The sequence below is a fragment of the Carcharhinus amblyrhynchos genome, chromosome 5 (assembly GCF_965287045.1).
Source record: "Carcharhinus amblyrhynchos chromosome 5, sCarAmb.v2.hapA, whole genome shotgun sequence".
NCBI classification, from domain to species: Eukaryota; Metazoa; Chordata; class Chondrichthyes; order Carcharhiniformes; family Carcharhinidae; genus Carcharhinus; species Carcharhinus amblyrhynchos.
The window spans coordinates 85,060,572-85,084,943 of NC_137328.1; the positions used below are offsets into that span (position 1 = coordinate 85,060,572).

The 24,372-nt window shown below is 40.0% G+C and overlaps 1 protein-coding gene across 5 annotated transcripts in view; it reads left to right on the forward strand.

Annotated features, from left to right (window-relative positions):
- The window catches only part of arb2a (ARB2 cotranscriptional regulator A), a 529,674-nt gene that overhangs the window by 305,031 nt on the left and 200,271 nt on the right, over nt 1-24,372 (forward strand). For all 5 annotated transcript variants that reach the window (XM_080189122.1, XM_080189121.1, XM_080189123.1 and 2 more), the window contains exon 9: nt 16,167-16,283. In XM_080189122.1, coding sequence (XP_080045248.1) covers nt 16,167-16,283 — 117 coding nt within the window. The remainder of the gene's footprint in view (nt 1-16,166; nt 16,284-24,372) is intronic.

Genomic DNA, 24,372 nt, shown 5'->3' on the forward strand with positions numbered 1-24,372 from the left:
TCAATCCTTCCAGTCCAACTGTCTTAACTGGACCATGCAACTTGTCAGCAATCTAAGCAAAAAGGTTATCAGCCTCAAGAAGTCTATTCCTCCATTCAAACACCCTTTCCCTGAGCCCATCACCTGTGACATTTACCCTTCCAGTAAATGATGTGGTGTTTCTTTGTGCTTGTTTGCGAGATTTTCATGTAGTCTTGCTGGGGTCTATATTCCCTCTCCTTGGACTTATCTCTGTCTTCCATTGTTTGTGTTCTTCTTTACCATGTTGCCCTTCTGCCTCCCATTATGAGCCCTCACCTCCCCTCAAACCCCCTTCTCCCTTCTCATAGACCCCTCCTTCCACATCACCCCTCTGCTTTAGTTAAGCTACCCTTCCATGCCTCATCTTTCACTCTACTTCTGATTGAACCTCGGAGCTTTGTTCAATGTCAACTTGTGGCTCATCACTTAGTCTACTGCATTAATATTTTTAATGAAATGGAAGACATATTTATATAGCACTGTTGAAAACATCAGAACATCCCAATAAAATACTTTTCTTAAAGTGTAATCATTGGTGCAATGTAGGAAATGAAAACTGTACATGCTATGTTGAAACTGTAGAGTAATATTGTGGTATGAAGACTGCAAACTCTGGAATTTTTGCAGCCTAAAGCTAACATGATTGAACTATGAACATTTCATATAAAAATGCAATATTTAGAAAAATAAATAAATGTGCAGGTTACTAATTTCAGCCCTCTATGATTATTTATTCTAGAATATATTGTGCAGATTTTTTTGTTACTTTTAATTTTTCTCCATGAGAGCTGGCTAAGTAGATGACAGACATTTAAACTTTCCACATTATTTATGCAGTGTGTGAAGTAATTACATAATTATATTGTACACCAATTTTGTAAAACATTGATTTAGAATTATTTGATTGATCGGCAGTGTGCAGTTTCTTGTTTTGTGTTTTGTAACACAGCATCAAAGCATAATGAACAGACTCTTTAGAAGGGAATGTAGCTAGGTTTAAATAGAACACCTACTGTCGATCAATATTTATCAAAGGAAAAGCCATTGACAAAAAATTAAAAGAAGACAAATTATAATCTGTTTAATTTTGAAGTGGGGACTTACAGTCAGATTCCCTTTCCAAGAAGTTATTTATGCTAAAATTCCATCTTCAAATCATTTACAATCCTATTTCTCTCTATAAGTGGTTTAAAGTCATTGGCAATTAATTTGGTATTGAATGTGCTCAGTATCCTTATCAATCAGTATAGATAATGCATTGATTAATCTTTACAACAGTGGAATTTACTGTATTTAGTATGTAATAATTGCTAATATTATTTTGCTGGTACAAATCATCCATGAGTAATCAGATACTAGAACTGTTGTAATGGATTTTTCTTTTCCTGGCAGGATATTGCCTTTGGCTATAAAAAACTAATTTCCAATACAGATCTGTGTACATTAATTTCCAAGCCATTTGATGGCTATAGGCCTGGTAAGGAATATCATAGAAATCGCAGCACTACACAGGAGCAATTGGTCATTATCTTAAGCAAGAAGGAAGCGGTGTTTATATGAAGGGCAGAGGGTACAATTGTGACTGACAAGATTTTCACAGAAGTACCTCTTTGCCATTTACAAAAAAGGCTAAGTTACAAAAAAAATTTGACTCGTTATTTTTTGAGAATGTTTTAGATGGTTAAATCTCATCAGAGTAAGAAATAATACTATGACAATACGATGTGAAAAGCACTATTCAATATTAACATTGCTATAATATTCCTAAAACATAAAACCATAATTTTTAATTAGATTATTTCTTCATCTATATCCTTAAATTTTAACAGTTCTGCTCCAGAAGATCTTTAGATTTAAGTGACAGATGTCATTGGCTGAAGAACCATTGCACATACCTGAAAAAAATTGTCGATTATCATATCCTGACAGGTTATTTTGCTCAAACAACCCATATTAGCATTTACCTTCTCCGCTTGTAGGGAAGGTATAGAGAGGTGCAAACATTATTGAGTAGTTAAAATAGGGAACTTTAGTTACACAAAAATAAACAGAGATAGTGGTAATGTAAAGAGCATAGAGGGGCAAGAGTTCTTAGAGTGTGTGTTCAGCAAAATTTACTATAACTGTTTGTGTCCAGTCCAACAAGAAAGGACACACTGCTAAACTTGTTTTGTGGAAATAAGGTGGGCCAAGTAGATCAGGTGTCAGTGGGAGAACATGTTGGAGACAGTGATCCATTGTATCATAAGATATAGGATGACAGTAGAAAAGGACAATTGACAATCCAGAGTAAGAATAATAAACCAGAGCCAACTTCAGTAGGGTAAGAATACAGCCAGGCCATAGGCTGGAACCAAAAGTTGGTGAGGAAAAATGTAGCTCAACAATAGGTTACCTTCCAAAAAGAAAATTGCTCGGGCATAGTAAAGGTATATTCCCTCAAAGGGAAAATTAGGGCAAACAAATGCGGAGCTCCCTGGATAAAAAATGATTTTGAAATTAAGATGAAGTGCTAATGATAGATGAATGACCAAGCTGAATGCAGAAGGTTCAGAGGAGAGGAGAAATAAGACAAGCGAACATAGATTAGAAGAAAACTGACAGCCAACATAAAGGGAATTCCAAAGTCTTCTATAGGCACATAAATAGTAAAGGGATGGTAGAAGGAGTGGGTCCGATTAGAGACTAAAAAGGGGATTTACACATGGAGGCAGACAGAATAGTTAAGATACTAAATGCCTATGTTGCATCTGTCTTTATCAAGGAAGGAGATACTACCCAGATGAGTAACTCTAGCACTAGAAGTGTTCAAAATTGATAAGGTGAAGATATTTGATAAACTGTTGGTACTTAAAGTTGACAAAGCACCCGGACTGGATGAGATGCATTCCAGGTAATTGAAGGAAGTGAAGGTGGAAATTGTGAGACCTTCAGTCTTCCCTCAGACTCAGGGAGCTGCCAGAGGATCGGAGAATTGCAAACATTATGCCCTTGCTCAGAGAAGGTTGTAAGAATAAGCCCAGCAAATACAGACCAGTCAGTTTAACTTCACTAGCGGGGAAGCTTCTTGAACAATTATTAGGAGAGAATTAATAGCCATATGGAAAAATGTAGGTTGAATAGGAAAAACCAGTATGGATATCTTAAAGGAAGATTGTGTTTAATTATGTTGTTGAGGTTTTTGAAGAGGTAACAGAGAAGGTTGATGAGGGTAATGCTGTTGATGTTGTGTACATGGACTTCCAAAAGGTACTTGATATAGTTCTGCATAACAGACTTGTGAGAAAAGTTGTAACTCATGGCATAGAAGGGATGTAGATGCAGAATTGGCTGAGTATTAAGAAACAGCAAGTCATGGTTAATGGAAATTTTTCAGACTGGAGGAAGGTTTGTAGTGGAGTTTCCCAGGAGTTGGTATTGGGACTCTTATTTTCACTGATATATATTAATGATCTACATCTTGGTGTGCAGGGTACAATTTCAGAGTTTGTGGATGATACCAAACTTGGAAGCATTGTAACCTGTAAGGACGGTGTGAAGGACATAGACAAGTTGGTGGAGTAGGCAGATTGGTGGCTGATGAAGTTCAGTGCTGAGAAGTGTCAGGTGATTCATTTTGGTAAGCTGAACATGAAGAGACAATATGAAATAAGGAGTACAACTCTAAAGGCGGGGCAGGAGCACAGAGATCAGGGTGTATACGTGCATAAGTCATTGAAGGTGGCAGGGCAAGTGGGAAACACAGGTAATAAAGCATAGTTTCCTAGTCCTTATTCATATGGGTATGAAAATAAGGAGGTCATGCTGAACTTGTATAAGACGCTAGTTAGACTTCAACTGGAGTATTTTGTACACTCTGGGCATCGCTCTTTAGGAAGGATGTCAATACACTGGAGTGAGGACAGACGAGGTTTACAAAAATGGTTCCAGAGATGAGAAACTTACTTCATGAAGACAGATTGGAAAAGTTGGCCCTTTTCTGCTTGGAGACGGAAGAGCTGAGAGGAGATTTGAAATCAAGAGGTGGTTGAACAGTATAGTTAAGGAGAAACAAGAGAAGGAAATGTGATGTGTGAAACTTTTTGACATAGCAGGTTTCGGGTTTGGAATGCACTGCCTAGAAGTCTGATGGAGGCAGATTCCATTGGGACATTCAAGAAGGCATTCGATGTTTCTATTCAAGTAATCAATGTGCAGTGGTATGGGGCAAAGGCTGTAGAATGGCACTGAGTCATAACGCTCATTCATAGAGCTGATGCAGACACACAAGACCAAATGGCCTCCTTCTCAACATTATGATTCTGTGATTACATTTATTCACTCTATTTCCATATTACTTTAAACCCACTTCCTTCATTCACTAATTTAATCAAATCTTGAGTTAACATTGATGTGTCCTAGAAGTAAATTTTTAAACATCTCTTTGAAAATAACTTTCACACCTGGCTTCTGGTTTATATCTGTTACATTTAATTGTATCTATAGTATCACAATCTTGATCCTCAACTGCTTAGAACAGTCTGCTTCACAAGGGCATACTGAGGTCAGCTATGGTCTGCTATTACTTATCAGTGAATGACTTAAAAAGCAGCCTATGCAAAATTGTGTTGGTGTAAATGGTGGAGGAAGGAAGAGTGCTAAAATGACCAAATACGCTATAAGGATGGTAAAAGAGGAAGTATACAGATCCCCTGACTGACACTCCTTATTTTCACTCTTTGCACCACCTGCCTCCCTGGGGGGGGTTGGGCTGTGAACGCACCTCCCCCCCCTACCTCCCACCCTTAGCCTCAATGGCCTCCAGTCTTACTGGCAAGGCCTCAACATCAAGTCCCCGTTGTTGGGGACCATACATGATCCTCGCCTCTGAGGACCTCCATCGGTGAGGCAGCTAAGACAAGTTAGCATCCAGGACTCACTAATAATATTTAAATCAGGATTTAAATGGATTTAACAATTATAATCAGCCTTTCGGCAGAAATCCAGGGTTGGCAAGATTGCAAGAGGCAAGAAACCAGGCGTAAAACTGATTTTTTGCCTCTTATGTGATGAAATAGGAGGGTAAGCTAGCTAGTAATTTAAAAGAAGATTGCAAGACCTTTTGTTAGATATATAAAAGATCAGAGAGAGGCAAGAATGGATATTGGACTGGAAAATAAGGTTGGAGAAGTAGTAATGGGGGACAAAGAAATGGCAGAGGAGCTGAATGGGTACTTTGTATCAGTCTTCACAGTGGAAGGCACCAGTAACATGCCAAAACTTTAGGAGAGTTGAGGGCAGACGTAAATTTAGTGGCTGTCACTAAGGAGAAGGTGCCAGAGAAGCTGAACGATCTGAAGGTAGATAAATCACCCGGACAGGATGGATTGTGCAGATGTTGATAGTGATCTTTCAGGAATCACTGCAGTCAGGGAAGGTCCCAGTTGACTGGAAAAAGGCTAATGTAACATCCCTGTTTAAGAAGAGGGAGGTAGAAGATTGGAAATTATAGGCTAGTTAATCTGACCTCGGTCATGGGTAAGATCTTGAAGTCTGATTAAGGATGAAATTGTGGAGTACTTGGAAATGCGTGGTAAAATAGGGCTAGGTCAGCGTGGCTTCATCAAAAGGAGGTCATGTCTGACAAATCTGTTAGAATTCTTTGAGGAGGCAACGAAGAAGTTAGACAAAGGAGAGCCAGTGGACATGATTTATTTGGATTTCCAGAAACCCTTTGACAAGGTGCTAAATAAGCTAAGAGCCAATGGTGTTAGGGGCAATGTACTAGCATGGACAGAAGATTGGCTGACAGACAGAAGGCAGAGAGTGGGGATAAGGGGGTCCTTTTCAGAATGACAACCGGTGACTAGTGGTAAGCCGCAGGGGTCAGTGCTGGGACCACAACTTTTCACAATATACATTTGGAGGAAGGAACTGAAGGCACTGTTGCTAAGTTTGCAGATGATACAAAGATATGTAGAGAGACAGTGAGTGTTGATGAAGTGGCGAGGCTGCAGAATGACTTGGACAGGCTAGGAGAGTGGGCAAAGAAGTGGCAGATAGAATACAACGTGGGAAAGTGTGAGGTTATGCACTTTGATAGGAAAATTAGAAGCGTAGACTATTTTCTAAATGGGGAAAGGCTTCAGAAATCTGAAGCAGAAAGGGACTTGGGAGTCCTCATTCAGGACTCTCTTAAAGTTGACATGCAGCATCAGTTGGCAGTGAGGAAGGGAATTCAGTGTTAGTGTGCATTTCTAGAGGGCTAGAAAACAAGAGAGACATGTACTGTTGAGGCTATATAAGGGTCTGGCCAGACCCCATTTGGAATATTCTGAACAGTTTTGGGCCCCATGGTTAAATTCGGATCTGTGGCCTTGGAGGGGGTACGGAGGAGGTTCGCAAGAATGATCCCAGAAATGAAGGGTTTGTCATATAAGGAACGGTTGAGGGGTCTGGGTCCATACTCAGCGGAGTTTAGAAGGATGAGGGATATCTGTTTGAAACTTACAAAATATTGAGAGGTGTAGATAGGTGAGTGGGCATGGAAAGGATGTTTCCACCAGTGGGAGGCTCTAGAACTCGAGGGCACAATCTCAAGAGTGAAGGGACCCTCCTTTAAAACTGAGATAAGGAGGAATTTCTTCAGCCAGAGGGTGGTGAATCTGTGGAACTCATTGCCATGGAGGGCTGTAGAGGCCAAGTCATTGAGTGCCTTTAAGATAGAGATAGATAGGTTCTTGATCAATAAGGGGATGAGGGGTTATGGGGAGAAGGCAGGTGAATGGGGATGAGAATCATATCAGCATGATTGAAGGACGGAGCAGACTTGATGGGCCGAGTGGCCTAATTCAGCTGCTGTATCTTATGATCTTACTGGCTTGCTGCATGCATCGACCAGTGTGACAAGCTGCTAAAATCACCCTCATTGTCGTTGTACAATGTTATTAAACAGAAATAAAGAGGACGATTCTCCCATTGCGACCTGCAAATTTTCTGGCAGCTCCGGTCGGGAGAATCACATGTTGGCCAGTTCACGGGATTCACACATGCATTCCTGACACATGTGCGTCTCCCAGTGCCGGACAACCATTGCAGTTGGGATTGCACTGGAAGCCAATGGGAAGAAAGGTAAGTGATTTAAATCTTTTTTTTAATGCATTTTTAATCTATTTTGCATATGATTATCGAGCCTGGCATAGAACTTGCCGGGCCCAATAGCATCTCCCACCCCATCAGGAGTACTTCATTCCAGCAGGGTTTAGAGTAGCTCCCCAGATTTGGGGAACAAGTAGGAGACCCCACTGGAGTGAAGTTAGCTGCATTACCATGTTGCTGTTTGTTTTAACAAACACAATATTTGATGGAACTTTTTTTTTTGGTGTGCTCTATGTCTAATTTGGGGTTTCATGCATGATAGGAAGAGGAAGTGATCACTGCCCTACACTGGCTGGAGTAATAAATCTTAACTTATCATCCCACAAACCAGAAAACTATCTTATTGACTGCATGTGACCCTAACATCTTAAGTTTAGACATTGCTCTTCCCAATAGTCATCAGTCTGGAATTGTTTTTCCTTCCTTGAATTGGACAAACTTCGTAAGAACTGAGGAGAATGCTGACCTTTGGTTCAAAGCACAGGGAAATTGAACACTGCCTTATCCTGTTGCTGTATTATACAGCTGGCTCTGCTAGAATAATTCAAGCTATCTGATTACTTTGTAAGGGAGTGTTAACAAAAGCCTTTCATTTTAATTACCATGCTAAGCATTACAGTTGTAACATATATAAAATAGAATGGTGGGAAAGTGAGGAACATTTTGTATGAAACAAAAGAAAAATATTGTGAATGCAGGAAATCTGAAATAAAAGCAGAAAATACTGAAAATAATCAACAGGTCAGGTAGCATCTGTGGAGAGAGACAGAGTTAACATTCAGGGCAATTATCTTTCATCAGAAAACAGGGACTTTCTGCATTCTGTATTTCTTGATCAAATGTTCTGGCAGCCAAAGAAATTTAAATCCATTGAATAGAATCCCTACAGAGGCAGAAAGAGGTCATCCAGCTAATTGAGTCTGCATTGATTCACCTGACGAAGGGGCTAACCCGAAAGCTTGCGAGTATATTATCAAATAAATAGGTTGGACTAAAACCTGGTGTTGTCAGACTTTTTACTTGATTCTCCAAAGCAGCATCCCACCCAGATCCGCCCTTGCACCTATTCCCATAGCGCTGCACATTTACATGGTTAATCCACTTAACCTACATATCTTTAGACTGTGGGAGGAAACTAGAGGACCTGAAGGAAACGCATGCAGACACAGGAAGAACATATATAGTCCACACGGTCACCCAAGGCCAGAACCAAATGCAAGGAAGGAAAAACAATTCCAGACTGCTGTGAGGCAGCAGTGCTAACCACTATGCTGCTGAGCCACCCTATCCTATTAGTTGCTCATGACCATCACAGATAATCAAGGTTGAGCATTTTCTGCATATATAAAATAAATATATTTGCATTTTCACATTATTAAGCAGTCAAATTCCAGTGAATGTTATCAAGAGAGGAAGGGTTCTATATGTTGAGGAAAACAGGGACTTGGAAATGATTGCAATGTAGTAATTAATCAGAGACTCAGGAGAAAACAAAGAGGGTGTGACTCTTGCAGGTTATGGCCATTTTCTGAACCAGGAGATAGATTATAATGTTGAAATCACTCCAATGTATTTGCTACTTATATTTAATTTATATTATTTTTACTTTACACAGGGGTTTTATTCTGTTTGTTGAGTGTTTGTATTTCAGTGACTGTCAGTGCAAGCACCCACAGATTCTGATTATTGATATTCAAGACAATTAATAATTATAAATTATTATTGCTGGTTTATTGAGAGATTTTTAGGTTAAATAACATAAATCATTAATATTATATTTGTATGAAAATATTTTGTCATTCCATATCTTTATTTACCACATTCGTCTGATGCATTTATTCAGCCTTTGTTAGATCACAACTGATGTTTTTAGAAGCCATCCTTTAAAATTCAGATACAAAGCATTTAAAATGGACTAATTTATTGAAAATCAGTACTTAGATATTGACTCTTGGATACTAACTATTCCGATAAATATAATCCTGGAAGTTTTAGGCAGATGGCATCATCTCCCTCTTCTCTAAGAATGATCAAAGACAAAAAGATCACAACCTTAAAAGAAATGACAGCCTTTGGGGTTCTCTTGTTTCTTTCCATATATTTACCCTCAGTACAATGTGAAGGCAAGGGCCTGTTGACATAATGATTAAAAAATGAAGGCTCTTTCTTGGAGCTTCCCTCAGTCAGGGAGATGCATGAGCTTAGGTAATGGTATTTTTCAGAATAGTTAGTATCCAGCAGTAAATATCTAAGTACTGATTTTCAATAAATTAATCCTCTTGAATGGTTTGTATCTGAATTTTAGTGACATATAAAAAAGCTTTAATTCAATATGTCAGTTTATGACAACATTGACCATCAAATATGCATGAACAGGTTTGAGATCAGGGGTATTATAGAAGTGTGAGACAACCACGGGCAGGTATGTACCTATATCTATTCTAATACACTTCAGTCCAATGTAAAGATCCATTTAAAAAGTACACAGATGCTTTGAGTAACCTTTAGAATTTTAATCTTAACATTTTCAATGTTAACAAAGAATCAGTGCTCAAGATATCTCATTGGTAGCCTGACAAGTTAGCCGACTAGTAAGTGGAACACTGCACATGTGTGCGGGCCATTGAACTGTGTTGGCTGACACTTGCAGCTTCAAAGCATCATGAATATCTATAGGAATATTTTGTCAAGTTTCATAGACCTATTCACATACTGTATTCACATAATTGCATTTAGACCTGAATTCTGCTGCTTGGTTAAAGAGCTTTAGCAAAGTTGCTCTTTAGCCATTACAGTTCTGAACCTGATACTAGCCCCACTGTTTGGCTAAGGACTAGCATGGGAAATTCCATCCATTAAGTTAGAGAATGAGCCCTAGAATTGTTGTAGCTTTATCTCTGGACGTTACTGCAAGGAGCGCAGGAATGTACAATTACCGTTAATGTGTCTTTCGCACTTCAGATGCCTTTTGTTTCTGATGATTTTTCTTTTGCATGGATGTCAACAATTGTAGCTTATACAAGATCATTTTCTATGATTCACCATTTTGCTATTAATGAAAAGACAGTTTTCCAGTGCATTCATTAATTTTATTTTTGGTCTGGTAGTAATGGCTGTCAAGATAATGGACGAACAAATGAAGAGTATCTCAGAACCCCTTTATCAAAAATCTGCAAACAGGCTTGATGTTTCAATAGAGCGAGGTACGAGATATTTAGTAAAAAATAAAACTATGCAGGAATGGCTGGAGCCAGCTTCCAGGTAACCAAGTGGATTTACCTGTTGAGTAATTGGATCATGAAGTTCACAGATTCATAATAAGGTGATGCAGCACAGAGGAGACTATTTGGCACACCTGTGCAGCCTCGCTCGGCGAAACCGTAAGATCCCACCTGATGTCAGTGGAGATTTCTTTGTGAAACCTTCAGCCGCACCAATTCCGGGGCGAGTGACGTGATACAGTTCGGACCATTGTGCCTGTGAAGCGTTTTGATTGGGTACTCTTTTCCAACATCTCTGTAAATTCATTTGATTTGAGTATTTATTTAGTTCCCATTTGAAAGTTCTTATTGAATCTGCTTCTATAACCCTTTCAGGTAGTGCTTTCCAGATTATAACACCTTTCTGCTTAGATAATTATTTCTTCATGTTTTCTCTGGTCCTTAAATCTGGTTATTGACCCTGATGGAAAAACTGCTGGTGACTGCCCGACATCATTGACTATATGCAAAGAGCTGGTATCTTCATTGGATGAGAAGAGGGAAAATAATAAGAACAGAAACAAATTTACCCATACAAAAACAATAGATCTAACCTGGTGTTGCATGGCAGCATTTTCAGACTAATGCTTAGAATCAGCATTTAATCTCCAGATGCCAATCAGGGTGTCTTCCATTTAGTGAAATAAAGATAGACAGAAGTGCTTGCATTAGTAATTGTCAGCCAAAGTGTTCGGTGTGATTGAATGTGGATATTAACATACTGAAAAATCTTGTCATCTTTTGGCACCTCAGTGATCTTTCTACATGCAAAGGGTTGTAGAAGTTGGAATTCTTTTCCGCAGATGTCAATTGATGCTAAATCAGTTAATTCAGATTGATAGATTTTTGTTATGGGGCAAAGATATGAAGTTAGTTTGCAGATTAGCTATGATCTCAGTGAATGGAAGAACAAGCTCAAGGGATTAAAGGGCCTACTCCTGTCCCAGTGTTTCTGTCTAAAGAGATATGGTAACAATAAGTCTATTTTTCCCTTATGGTCATCACAAATTGATAATTTTGATATTTTGGCTAGAAATAATTCCTGAGCAAAACATGTCAGAAGTATTAAAAGAAAAACACCAAATGCTGGAAATACTCAGCAAGTTATGGCAGTCTCTTTGGAGAGAGTAACAGAGTTGACATTTCAGATCTGTGACTTCCATCAGAACTGAGAAAGTTAGAGATGTAATAATTTTTGAGCAAAGGGTGGGTGGGAAAAAGACAAAAGGAAGGTCTCTGATAGAGGGGAAGACTGGAGAGATTGAAAGGCAGAGATGTTAGTAGGACAAAGGGAATGGTGATGGGGCAAGAAAAGAAACAGAAGATGTACCTGCAGAAAATATTCTGCTGACTGAAAGCAAAAAAAGAGAGAGGAAACAATCTTCTTTTAAATTCTTTCATAATAAGTGAGCATCATTGGCAAGGCCAACGTTTGTTGCCCATTCCTAATTGCTCTGGAACTTGAGTGGCTTTCTACACTATTTCAGAGGACAGTTTAGAGCTAATTACATTGCTGGAGTCACGTGTAGGCCAGAACAACTAAGGATGGCAGATTTTCTTCCCTAAAGGACGTTAATGAACTAAATAGGTTTTTACAACAATTGACAATGGTTTCATTGTCACCGTTAATGAAACTAGCTTTTCAATATTCCAGTTAATTAATTGAATTTAAATTCTACCAATAGGAATAAACCCTTGTACCCAGAACATTAGCCTGGGCCTCTGAATTGCCTGTTCAGTCACGATGCAAAGAAAAGAAACAAAAATGGAGGCAGTGATGAAAGTTTTTATCAGTGTCACAGTAGATGTACATTAACATTGCAATGAAGTTACTGTGAAAATCCCCTAGTCACCACACTCCAGCACCTGTTCGGGTAAACTGAGGACGAATTTATCATCGCCAGTGTATCTAACCAACATGTCTTTCAGACTGTGGAAGGAAACCAGAGCACCCAGAGGAAATCCACTCAGACCCAGGGAGAATGTGCAGACTTCGCACAGCTACCCAAGCCAGGAATTGAACCCGGGTTCCTGGCACTGTGAGGCAGCAGTGCTAACCACTGTGCCAGCGAGCCAACCACATGATTATGATCTGAAATTGTTGAACTCAACATTGAGCTTCACTAGAATAGTGCAGTAAACGGTAAACAGAACTATCAGTGTGAGATGAAGGTGGAGAACCCTGGATCCTTGGGGTCAGACTTGCAGAGTGAACAGAGATGTTCCCAAATCAGTCACTAAATATGTATTTGTCCCAGCCCAGTATGGAGGAGACCACGTGATGCCACAGACTAAATTGAAAGAAATACACGTAAATCGCTAATGTGCCAGGAAGGAGTGTTTTAGACCTTAGGCAATGAGGAGAGGTAAAAAAACAGGTCTAACATCTCCCGTATTTGTATGGCAAGGTGCCATGGAAAGGGGATGGGGTTTTGGGGGTTACTGACGTGTAATCTTGTTTTTCAAAATTCTCAGTGGTATGTTGAATATTGAATGTCAAAAATATCCATGAAAACAATTCTATCTTGGTGTTCGAAGATGGAATTGCATCTAGTGAAAATTCAAAATACAGAGTAGTATACTTTTAGTAACTTAGAGGGTGGTTAATTGAATTCGACTTACCAGGGGAACAGCCCACAGGGTCAGATGGTACACTTCTTTTAACCTATCCAAGATTACTCACAGTTGACCATAAGCCAGTGATATACACCTGATTGCCATAGTTTCTCCACAGGATGAAGTTAAAATTTTCCCCTTGGCATTTGGATGCCATTCAAGGCCATGCTATAATAACAGGTCAATTATAATCCAAGAATGCTAAAGTTATTTGCAGTATTATTTTCTGAATTGAAACTGTTACAATCTTGGTGGAAACCAGTAACTATTTTTTAAATAGGCAAAATTTGAAATCCCAGTTATTTACTAAGAGAATGAGGTCATCATATGCCACAGATTAAAACAGCAGAATTTTTACCATACAGGTATCAATGATGTAAACACTTAACACTATTTATCGTATACTCTAACTTCCAGAATTAAACATGAACTAACGGACAAATTCTGGTTAAATATGAACAATAGTTATGCCTTAAATGGCAGATACAACTAAGACATATCTTACAAAAAGGCTTAGCTCCACTCAGATTTCTGTGATCATTCTGCCATGCACAGCACAAATGTGTTCCTTACTTCCTGTAATGAGTATGTTTTGTGTGAAGAAAATTACTTATCTTTGGTATGTATCCCAATTTAATAATAATTCAGCACAAACATTTGTGAACTTAGAAGTAAAGAGGTTATTTATTCTCGTATGCTTACCTGAATTAAATGCAATGAGATTGTAGTTGATTCAATCTCTGGCTTACAGACTCCGCTGCCCCACATGGCAGACCTCTAGTTCTACAACTGGTTTGATGCTTTAAAAGTGAAGTGAAGATTTTGTAAAGCAAAGGATCCTCAGTAGACTGTGAGGTGTCTTGTAATCACATCTCTAAGAGGATGATTCTGAGGTGAATCTGGAGTTGGAACAAGTCGGGGAATCATTTCCTCTGTTGGGATCTCCCACTTCTAAGCTGTTACTGTTACTTACCTGAACTGTTTGAATTATTTGCAACAAGCTTGATGGCGTTAGTGAAACTCTGGGCAGAATCTTAGAAAAATTTGTCAAAGTGTCATTCTAGTGAGAAAACTAGTGGATACACTCTGCTCCACTGGCTTGCTTTCTCTCCAGATGTTGTCCCTTCAAATCAAAAAATGAATCGGCATGTTTTGCGCTGTCACTCTGTTAGGCTGAGGACTCTTAGAACTGGAAACCAATTCCAAAGGATGTCCCAATCACAGAAACAAATATTAATCTCCACTGCCTCGACCATGGGTGTTCCTGTGGCCTCCCCTCACCCCTGATCATCCATGTGATTCCAAAGGCATTGCCTGTCCAAGTCCTCGTCCTGGGGCCCATACTGACCCTTACGCCACAGGAGGGGATCCCTCAACAGGTTTATGTCTAAGCAAACCTACTGTGAGCCTTGCCAACATGATGTTGGCGAGGTGTGAAGATCCCATGAGGGGGAAAATCTGAGGAGGGAGGTGTTTAATTACATTTAAATGTAAACAGTTCCTTGTTCCAATGCTTGTCATTCATTAGCAGTGATTTTTTTTTAATACTGTGAGATATTTTCTTAGCACTACTGCTGCTCTCACTGGATTCCGGGGAAGTGCCGGAAGATTGGAAAACGGCTAATGTTACGCCGTTGTTTAAGAAGGGTGGCAGGCAAAAGGCAGGGAATTATAGGCCGGTTAGTTTAACGTCTGTTGTAGGAAAAATGTTAGAATCCGTCATCAAGGAGGAAATAGCGAGGCATCTTGAGGGGAATTGCTTGATAGAGCAGACGCAGCACGGTTTCGTTAAGGGGAAGTCGTGTCTGACAAATTTATTGGAGTTCTATGAGGATGTGTCTAGGGCGGTGGATAGAGGAGAGCCGGTGGATGTGGTCTTTCTTGATTTTCAGAAGGCGTTTGACAAGGTGCCTCACAGGAGGTTATTGCAGAAGGTAAGGGGGCATGGAGTTGGAGGTAGGGTGTTAGTGTGGATAGAGGATTGGTTGTCAAATAGGAGGCAGAGAGTGGGGGTTAACGGGTGCTATTCGGATTGGCAGTTGGTGACTAGTGGAGTGCCCCAGGGGTCGGTGCTGGGGCCTCAGCTATTTACCATTTATATAGATGATCTGGAGGAGGGAACTGAGTGTATGGTGTCGAAATTTGCTGATGACACCAAGATTGGTGGAACGGCAAATTGCGCAGAGGGTGTGGAGAGTCTGCAGAAGGATCTAGGTAGGCTGGGCAAATGGGCCAGGAACTGGCAAATGGAATTTAATGTTGGCAAGTGCGAGGTGGTCCACTTTGGTAGGAATAATGGTAGGAAGGACTATTACTTACGTGGTGAAAAACTGTAGCAGGCGACGGTGCAGAAGGACCTCGGGGTCCTTGTGCATGAGTCGCAAAAACCCAGCCTGCTGCAGTGGTCAGGAAGATGCTGGCCTTCATAGCGAGGGGGATTGAATATAAAAGTAGGGAAGTCTTGCTGCGGCTGTATAGGGCATTGGTGAGGCCGCAGCTGGAGTACTGTGTGCAGTTTTGAGCGCCGTACTTACGCAAGGATATTTTGGCCTTGGAGGGAGTGCAGAGGAGGTTTACTAGGCTGATACCGGAGTTGAGGGGGTTGAGCTGTGAGGAGAGGCTGAATAAACTAGGCTTGTACTCGTTAAGAGTTTAGAAGAATGAGGGGCGATCTCATTGAGACGTATAAGATGATGAATGGGATGGATAGGATAGAGGTGGAGAGACTCTTCCCGCTCAGAAAGGACAGTAGGACTAGGGGGCACAGCCTCAAGATAAAGGGGGGGTAGTTTAGAACGGAGTTGAGGAGGAACTTCTTCACTCAAAGGGTGGTGAATCTCTCGAATTCTCTGCCCGTTGAGGTGGTGGAGGCTGCCTCGCTAAATATTTTTAAGACGCGGGTTGATGGGTTTTTGATAAGCGAGGGGATTAAGGGTTATGGGGGGAGGGCGGGAATGTGGAACTGAGCCACGACAGATCAGTCATGATCTTATTGAATGGCGGGGCAGGCTCGAAGGGCTAGATGGCCTACTCCTGCTCCTATTTCTTATGTTCTTATGTTCAACCTTCATTGAAAGTATGAAATTATTGTAAATGCACTTGGCCTCATTTAATGTGTTTTCTATACTGTAGATGATTCAGCGGGAAGCAGAGGTGAAGAGCAAAGTGATTTCTGTAGCACTGACGGACTCTGTCCATAATGTTTGGCACCAAGAAGCTGGGAAATCTATACTAGACTGGATGCAGGAGGTAAGGTTCACCTAGCTAAATCTGAACCAATTTCACATGCAAAGCTGTTTAATTCAGAAATAAATGGAGAGGTGAACTTGAGAGATGTTATAATCATTCTAATGTAGTATAGTCTCTCCAACTTTAAAATTAAATATTTTTGGACAGTTTCATGAACAATTTGATTTGATTTATTATTGTCACATGTATTAGCATACAGAGAAAAATATTGTTCTTTGCACACTATACAGACAAAGCATACCGTTCATAGAGAAGGAAACGAGAGACTGCAGAATGTAGTGTTACAGTTATAGCTAGGTTGTAGAGAAGGATCAACTTAATGCAAGATAGGTCCATTCAAAAGTCTGATGGCATTAGGGAAGAAGCTGTTCTTTGTGGGTTGATAGGTGACCTCAGAATTTTGTATCTTTTTCCCTACGAAAGAAGGTGGAAGAGAGAATGTCCGGGGTGCGTGGGCTCCTTAATTATGTTGGCTGCTTTGCCGAGGTTACAGAAAGTGTGACAAATAGCCTGCAATCGCATTGAGTTGATGGTCCATCACTAACTTCTATATGTTAGAAATTACTATTGGCTCTCAAGAATATAAAGCGAAAGCGGGTAATTGGGGCTGAAATGCAAATCAAGCATGATCTATAGTGAAACTATGCAAATGATACGCAATAACAGACATCTATTAACAGTCACTAGAATTCACTACCACAGAAAGTAGCTGAAGCCAAAACGTTGCATGATTTGAAGAAGGAATTAGATGTAGTTCTTGAGGATAAAGGGATATGGGGGAAGGTGGGATCAGCATATTGAATTTTATGATCAGCTGTGATCCTAATGAATGGCAGAGCAAACTCAAAGGGCCGAATAGTATACTGCTGCTTCTATCTTCTATGCATGTTTCTACGTAGTCGCAAATAACTTACATTGCAATAAAAATAAGCTGCACCTTGAAACCAGGGAACCATGATTATAAACTCTGGACAGCCTTCAGTGCACAAATTCCATTTAAATTAAAATACTCAGGTAAGTGGGAGATGGCAAAAGCTGAAAATAATGGAAGTGGAAAGATCTTTATACAGTATCTATAGCAGGTGAGAAATCACCATAGCAGAACAAGGTGAAGAAGCTAAATTACCTACTTCTCCCCCTCTGTTTCTATTGCTTCACAGGTTGGATAACATTTCTCTGCTGTTTCATTAAAAACAGGTGACTGTCTCTGTTAAAAAAGACAGTTGAATGTTAAACATGTTAAGTTTTCATCCACTAATCTCATAGTAATTTTGACCCTTATATTTTGAATTGACTTTTGTTTGAATAGCAGGATCTTAGGCTGACAATCAGTTGGTCTGGCAGCACCAGTGGAGAGAGAAACAAAGTTAATGTTTTATGTCTGTGATCTTTCATCAGAACTGGAAAAAGTTCAAAATGCAATGGGCCATAATTCCCAATAGAGCAGTAATTGGGTTGAATTTCCAATCCACTCAAAATTACTTACCTTGATTTCTGATAACTCTTTGCTTCTGGTCCACATTTCCTGGCTTCCAACCTGGCTACCCAGATTTCTACTGGCCCTTTCTGTGAAAAGCATGAAGTGAAACTTTGATGAAGGACTTCAGTCACACGGATAGATTGGCAAAACTATAGCTGTTCTCTTTAAGAGAAGATTATAAGGAGAATTGATAAAAGTGCTCAAAATCATGAGGGAATCTGGAAATAATAGACAGAGAGAAAGTGTCCCCATTGGTGAAGTTATCAAAAACTAGAGGACACAGATTTAAGGTGATTGGCAAAAGAATCAAAAATGACGTGAGGAAAACATGCAGCATGCGGTTAGGATCTGGAATTGACTACCTGAGATTATGTTGCAGGAACAAACATCAGGCTTTCAAAATGCAATTGGATAAACACTTGCAATGAAAAGAATTGTGAGGCTATAGGGAATGGCAGGGGAATGGGACTACCTGAATTGCCCTTTCAGGGAGCTAACATGGACACAACAGGCTGAATTGTCTCTTTCCGCGCTGTTACAATTCAATGATTTGTGACTTCCAAGCCTCCAGCACCTGCCATTTTAATTTTCTGTCTGGCTTCCGCTCCGATCTTTCTGTCCTTGGCCTCCTAGTGTTCCCATGAAACATAAGGCAAACTAGAGAAACAGCAGCTCAACATAGAAACGTAGAACCTGGAAGCAAGAGTAGGCCATTCACCCCTTCAAATCTGCTCTGTTATTCATTTTGACCATGGCTGATCATCAAATTCAATGTCCTGATTTCCCCCCCCCCCCCCCCCCCCCACCCCCATATCCCTTGATCCCTTTAGCCCCCTCGAACTATGTCTGATTTCTTCTTAAAATCAAACAATGTTTTGGTCTCAACTACACTCTGTGGTAGGGAATTCAATACATTCAGCACCCTCTGGGTGAAGAAACTTCTCCTCACCTCAGTTCCTAAAAGGTTTACCTCATCCTCAAACTATGACCCCTCATTCTGGACTCCCCACTATTGGAAACATTCTTTCTGAATCCACCCTGTCTAACTCTGTTGGAATTTTATAAATTTCTCTGAGATCCCCTCTCAGTTTTCTAAACTCCAGTGAATATAATCCTAATCAGTTTAATCTTTCCTCATGTGACAGACCTGTCATCCCAGGAATCAGCCTGGTAAACCTTCGTTGTACTCCCTTTACAGCAAGGAAGGACATCCTTCCTCAGATAAGGACACCAAAATTGCACATGATACTTCAGGTGTGGCTTCACCAATGCTCTATACAATTGCAGCAAAACGTCCTTATCCCTATACTCAAATCCTTTCACTATGAAGGCCAACATACCATTTGCCTTCTTTACTGCCTGCTGTATCTGTGCGCTTACTTTCAGCGACTGACGCATGAGGACCCCAAGGTCTCACTCAGTATCTTAATTTACACCCTTTCAAGTAATAATCTGTCTTCCCATTATTGCTATTGAAGTGGATAATCTCACATTTATCCACATTATTCTGCATCTGCCATGCATATGATCACACACTCAGCCTGTTCAAAAGACACTGAAGCATCTCTGCATCCTCCTCAAAGCTCACCCTCTCACTCGACTTCGTATCAATTACAAATTTGGAGATAGTACATTCAGCTGTCTCTTCCAAATCATTAATGTATAATGTGAACAGCTGAGGTCCTAGCACGAATCCTTGCGGAAGTGTACTAGTCACTGACTGCCAATTAGAAAAACCCATTTATGCCAACTCTTTGCTTCCTATCTGCTAACCGGCTTTCCATCTCAAGACATAACCTGCAATCCCTTGTGCTTTGACTTTACATAGTAGTCTGTTATGTGAGACTTTGAAAGCCTTCTGAAAATCTAAATAAACCACATCCACTGGTTCTCCTCGGTCAACGCTACTAGTTATTCTCAAAGAATTCTAATAGATTCGTCAATGTTTGACTTGGCATTTCACAGCCTTTGGGACTCAACATCAAGTTCAACAATTTTAGATCATAATCTCTGGATTCATTTTATTTTGTTCTTCGCTGGTTTAGCTTTTTCTTCTTTTTTTTGTTCTTGAACAGCAGTTTTTCATGGTCCTGCCATCCGCACCTCCTTTAGACAAATGTTTTGTTTCTTTACTTACCCCATTCCCACTTTCTTTGGCCTTGTGCCATGAACCTCTTGTCATGTAATCTCCCCTGCCTTCCATCCTATCAAAAACCTTCTCCTTTTCATTTATTCAAAATTTATTACATTTTTAACTTTTCTCAGTCCTGAACTTGAAAAATTAACTGTGTTTCTTTCCCCATACAAGCTGCCAGACCTACTGAGCATTTCCAGCAGTTTCTGTATTTATTTCAAGCTTTCAGCAGCTGCAACATGTTTCACTTGCTTTGACGATAACAATTGTAAAGTGAAAGACATGACAAAGTTCAGGCTTTTCTTTATTTTCTTACAAGGGCTCTATTTATGAAAATAACTAGTCATGGAAAATGAAGAAGGTGACGGATTGAAAGTACAATATATGAATGTGAGAAGCTCTTTCTCCAGTGAAAAAACTCCCAAGTTTATTTATTGCAACAGTTGGGAGAGAGAGAGAGTTAAATACAATTGCTTGGTTTTGCACCACCTTTCTATTTCACTGTTTTTTTAGGGAGCCAGATAGTCAGGGGAAATTACTTCCCCAAATTATTTACAATTTTCTGTTGGATCCCTATATCACGATGAACAGAATTGAATTAATGAAGAAATGTAAATTTACACAATGAGCAGAATTATTCATTTCTATCATTTCCAGAAAATGCAAAACTCTTTATTAACTGTATGAGCATTTTCCTCATGCATTGTCTGAAGTCAAGTGATGAACATAAGTTCTTTTATATAGAAGATGGTGGCAGAGAGATTACAGCAACTCAGTACACAAAACTATCTATTCGTCAAAGTAGGTAAAGGCATAATTACAAGGAACTGTTTACATACAGATTTTTTTATTCTAATGCTTTATTGGCAGTTTCAATGTTATTTTCCAATATAAAACATGGCCAAAATTATGAAAACCATAAAACATAAAAGTTTAGAATCATAGAATCCTACAGTGCAGAAAGAGGCCCTTCGGCCCATCAAGTCTGCACTGAACACAATCCCACCCAGGCACTACCCCCATATCCTGACATATTATACGCACTAATCCCTCTAACCTACGCATCCCTGGACACTAAGGGGCAATTTTAGCATGGCTAATAACCTAACCCACACATCTTTGGACTGTGGGAGGAAATCGGAGTACCCGGAGGAAACCCACGCAGACGCAAGGAGAATGTGCAAACTCCACACAGAAAGTGACCCGAGCCGGGAATCGAACCCAGGACCCTGGAGCTGTGAAGCAGCAGTGTAACTACTGTGCTACCTGTTTTAGGTATATTTTTATGCATGCTTCATTTACAGAATTCCAATTAAACAAAACAAGTTAATATTTTTACAGAAAAATATCTTAGTGGCACAGACAATCTAGGATTGTTTTTCTTGATCACACACAGGTATGGTGTGAGAATAAAATTCAAACTATACCAGATTGTGGTGAAAACACTAATGCATATTAGAGTTGATACGGAAGAGAATTTATAAGAATATGTGATGCATTAGCAGTAGATTGGATAATGGTTCCTTGAAACACAAATATCCCTGGGACCGAGGCTGAAATCTATCCTATGCAGATGGAATAACAGTATATTCTCTCGAATGGCCGTTAAAGATTCTAAATAAAGTACACTTGTACAGTGTCAGTCCAGTTGACACTGATCTTCCCACAGCATAAAACAGACATCATAATTCACAAAAGACACTAAAAAATACCGAGTATTTTCCATTGGAAATGTGAATTACTAAGTTTCTTTCAAGTGTGAGAAAGTTTATAAGCTCCACATTGAATTTTGCTATTCTGCTAAAAACCAGAAACATATTGTTGACAAAACAGCTCTTGTTATTATCAGGCTTATACTGGTTAAATGTGTTAAAGATGGAAAAAATATTTTAAATTTGAACAATATAAAATATTATTGAACTATTTCATATTCACAGAATAAAACTAAGGTTGGTGACTGTTATAAGGATTAAGCCCTAGGATCTGTTCTATTATTGGAAATCGTGTTATAGTGATGTCACTATGCAAAAAAAACCTCCACTTTGGAGGGTGTTATCAATGCGCCTCCTTTTACGGAATTCCCGCCTTCATATTGATTTCAATAACTGACCTGTCAGTTCAACAACAATAAATTGCACTTATGTAGCTTGTCTAACATCGAAACAGTGGGTGGAATTGATTCTGACTGAAAACCAGTGGGGTGATTTTACCTTCTCATCTCGCTGGTTGATGCCGGGGCAAGCTGTTTAGATCGCGAGAGAGGTGAAAGATCAGGTTCATGTCTGATTTCTTGCCTCTCACAATCTTTTCGGGCCCGGATTTCTGTCGAGATCAGCCTCATGTCAGGGAAGGGCATGAGGCTGATCTCAATATTTAAATCCACTTAAATATGGATTAAAGTATTATTAGCATAATCATTTGGGCTCGCTTGCCTTACCGATGAAAGTCCTCAATGGTGAGGATCACATATGGTCCCTATCAATGGGAACTTGTTGTGATGGCCTCGCCGGTAGGACTGGGAGCAATTGAGGCTCCTCAGGAAGTTGGGAGCAGGGAAGGACAGTGTCCCTTGGGCAGTGCCAACTGGCACCCTGACAATGCCAACCTGTAGTGGCCATTGAGCACCCTCACATTGCCAGCTTGGCACACTGGCGGGGCCTAAGGAGGTGAGGCCTGGATAGGGTGGGGCATAAGGGGGTGCGGCCTGGATAGGGCAGAGCCTAAGGACGGGCAGGTGTTGGGGGGGGGGGTGGTAGGCTGCATATTCTGCATTTGGGATCAGCAGGGGGCATCAGAATCCCCTCCCCACCCCCTGCAACGCAGTCATAAGCCCCATCCTCTACCACTATGCAGACACAACCATTCCTCCCTCCCCCTCCATCATTGGGAAGCCTCCAATGGGATTCCCTGGGAAGACTGCAGTGGGGTTCCCTAGATGCTCTGCTCCTTGCCAGTGTCCCAGCAATGCCTTGCCAAGTCCCTGATCCCATCCCAGAGCTACACTTCCACACCCCAATGTGATCATCTTTACTGCTGGGGAGTAATAGTGAAACCTGCTAGTGTGACATCATGCCAGATGGGGGGAACATTTGACACCCCTGGAAAATGGTGTCAAGCCATTGAGGAATGTTTAAATCTATTCAAATTGATGGGAATCAAGTTCATGCCCTCACAGTACCTGAACCTGATTATGTCATTGATGGTGGGACAGAGGTGGGGGGAGGGGACAGGGAAGATCCCATTCTGCTCCTTTGCAAGAATTTGCAGCCAGAGTGCAAATTGTGCCTTTGGTAAATAGGCCCTGAAGATTCCACTCCACACCTCCCCTCCAGCAGCAGCCCACCCCACACCACACCCCCCACCACCACCACCAATACACGCACATTTTTTGTTACGCATCATTGGTTTTATGATTTTTGCATGTGAAAAATTTACCAGGATAAACTTTGCAACTCTGCTTCTTATTTTTGAAATGTATATTTCCTATCAAAAATAATCTCATCAATCTCATTAACCTTTCACCATAACTTTATTTATTAAGTTCAGCTACTATCCTGGTTAACCTATGCTGTACCCTCCCAAAAGCCGCAGTAGCCATCTAATTTAGTATGATAATTCAAAATTTATACACCATTGTAAGTATTCCAAGCAGCTTTAAAACTTACTATCAGTCTTTTAACTGTAGTGTACTGTTGCTTTGATTTTCTATTATGTATAGTGGTGATAACAGCATCACTGTGTGGTTTAATGCCTGTTCATCCAGATAAGCAGCCATCTGCCTTTACTTCCAGATGTTTATTCCTTTCCATTTTTTAGTCGGGTTCACTAACAGAATTGTTCGGGTGTCAGTATTTTGGATTCAGCAAGATTGTATGACGTAACTATTGCGGTTTGCTTTACATAAACTAAAGTGATGGATATTAAGGTAGATAACTAAATCCTTTTCCTAAGGTCCAAAGTCGTTGCTATTTTACAAGAAAGGGATGATGTATGGTATTCTTGTTAAAACATGCTGTATCAATTGCAATTAATCTTAAAGTTTGAACTACATTCTTCTCATCTTTGAACTTGAAGTTTGGGATTGGATATTTTATGCAATTAATTTCATTGCATACCTTACACAGAATCTTTCATAAAAAGGTGACTGGAAAAGTTCTTGATGGATTTTGTGTGCATTATGGGGGAGACTGGAGAAACAGGGATTTTTTGCCTGGAAAAGAAGCATCAGAGAGATGATCTTCTAAGACAGTTAAGGGACATGAAAAGGAAATGAAGCAATTACTTTAAATTAAATGATGAGAATATATCAAGGGGACATAGGTTTACAGTCGTACTAAAAGGTAACTTTAAAACTCATGTAATGAAATTTGAAATAAATTGTCAATATTTGGAAAGGACTTTCAGATAGAGGGAAAAAGTTGGAATCACTGAAGAAACAATTAGATCTATTATGGGAATATTAGGGATTTTGTGGA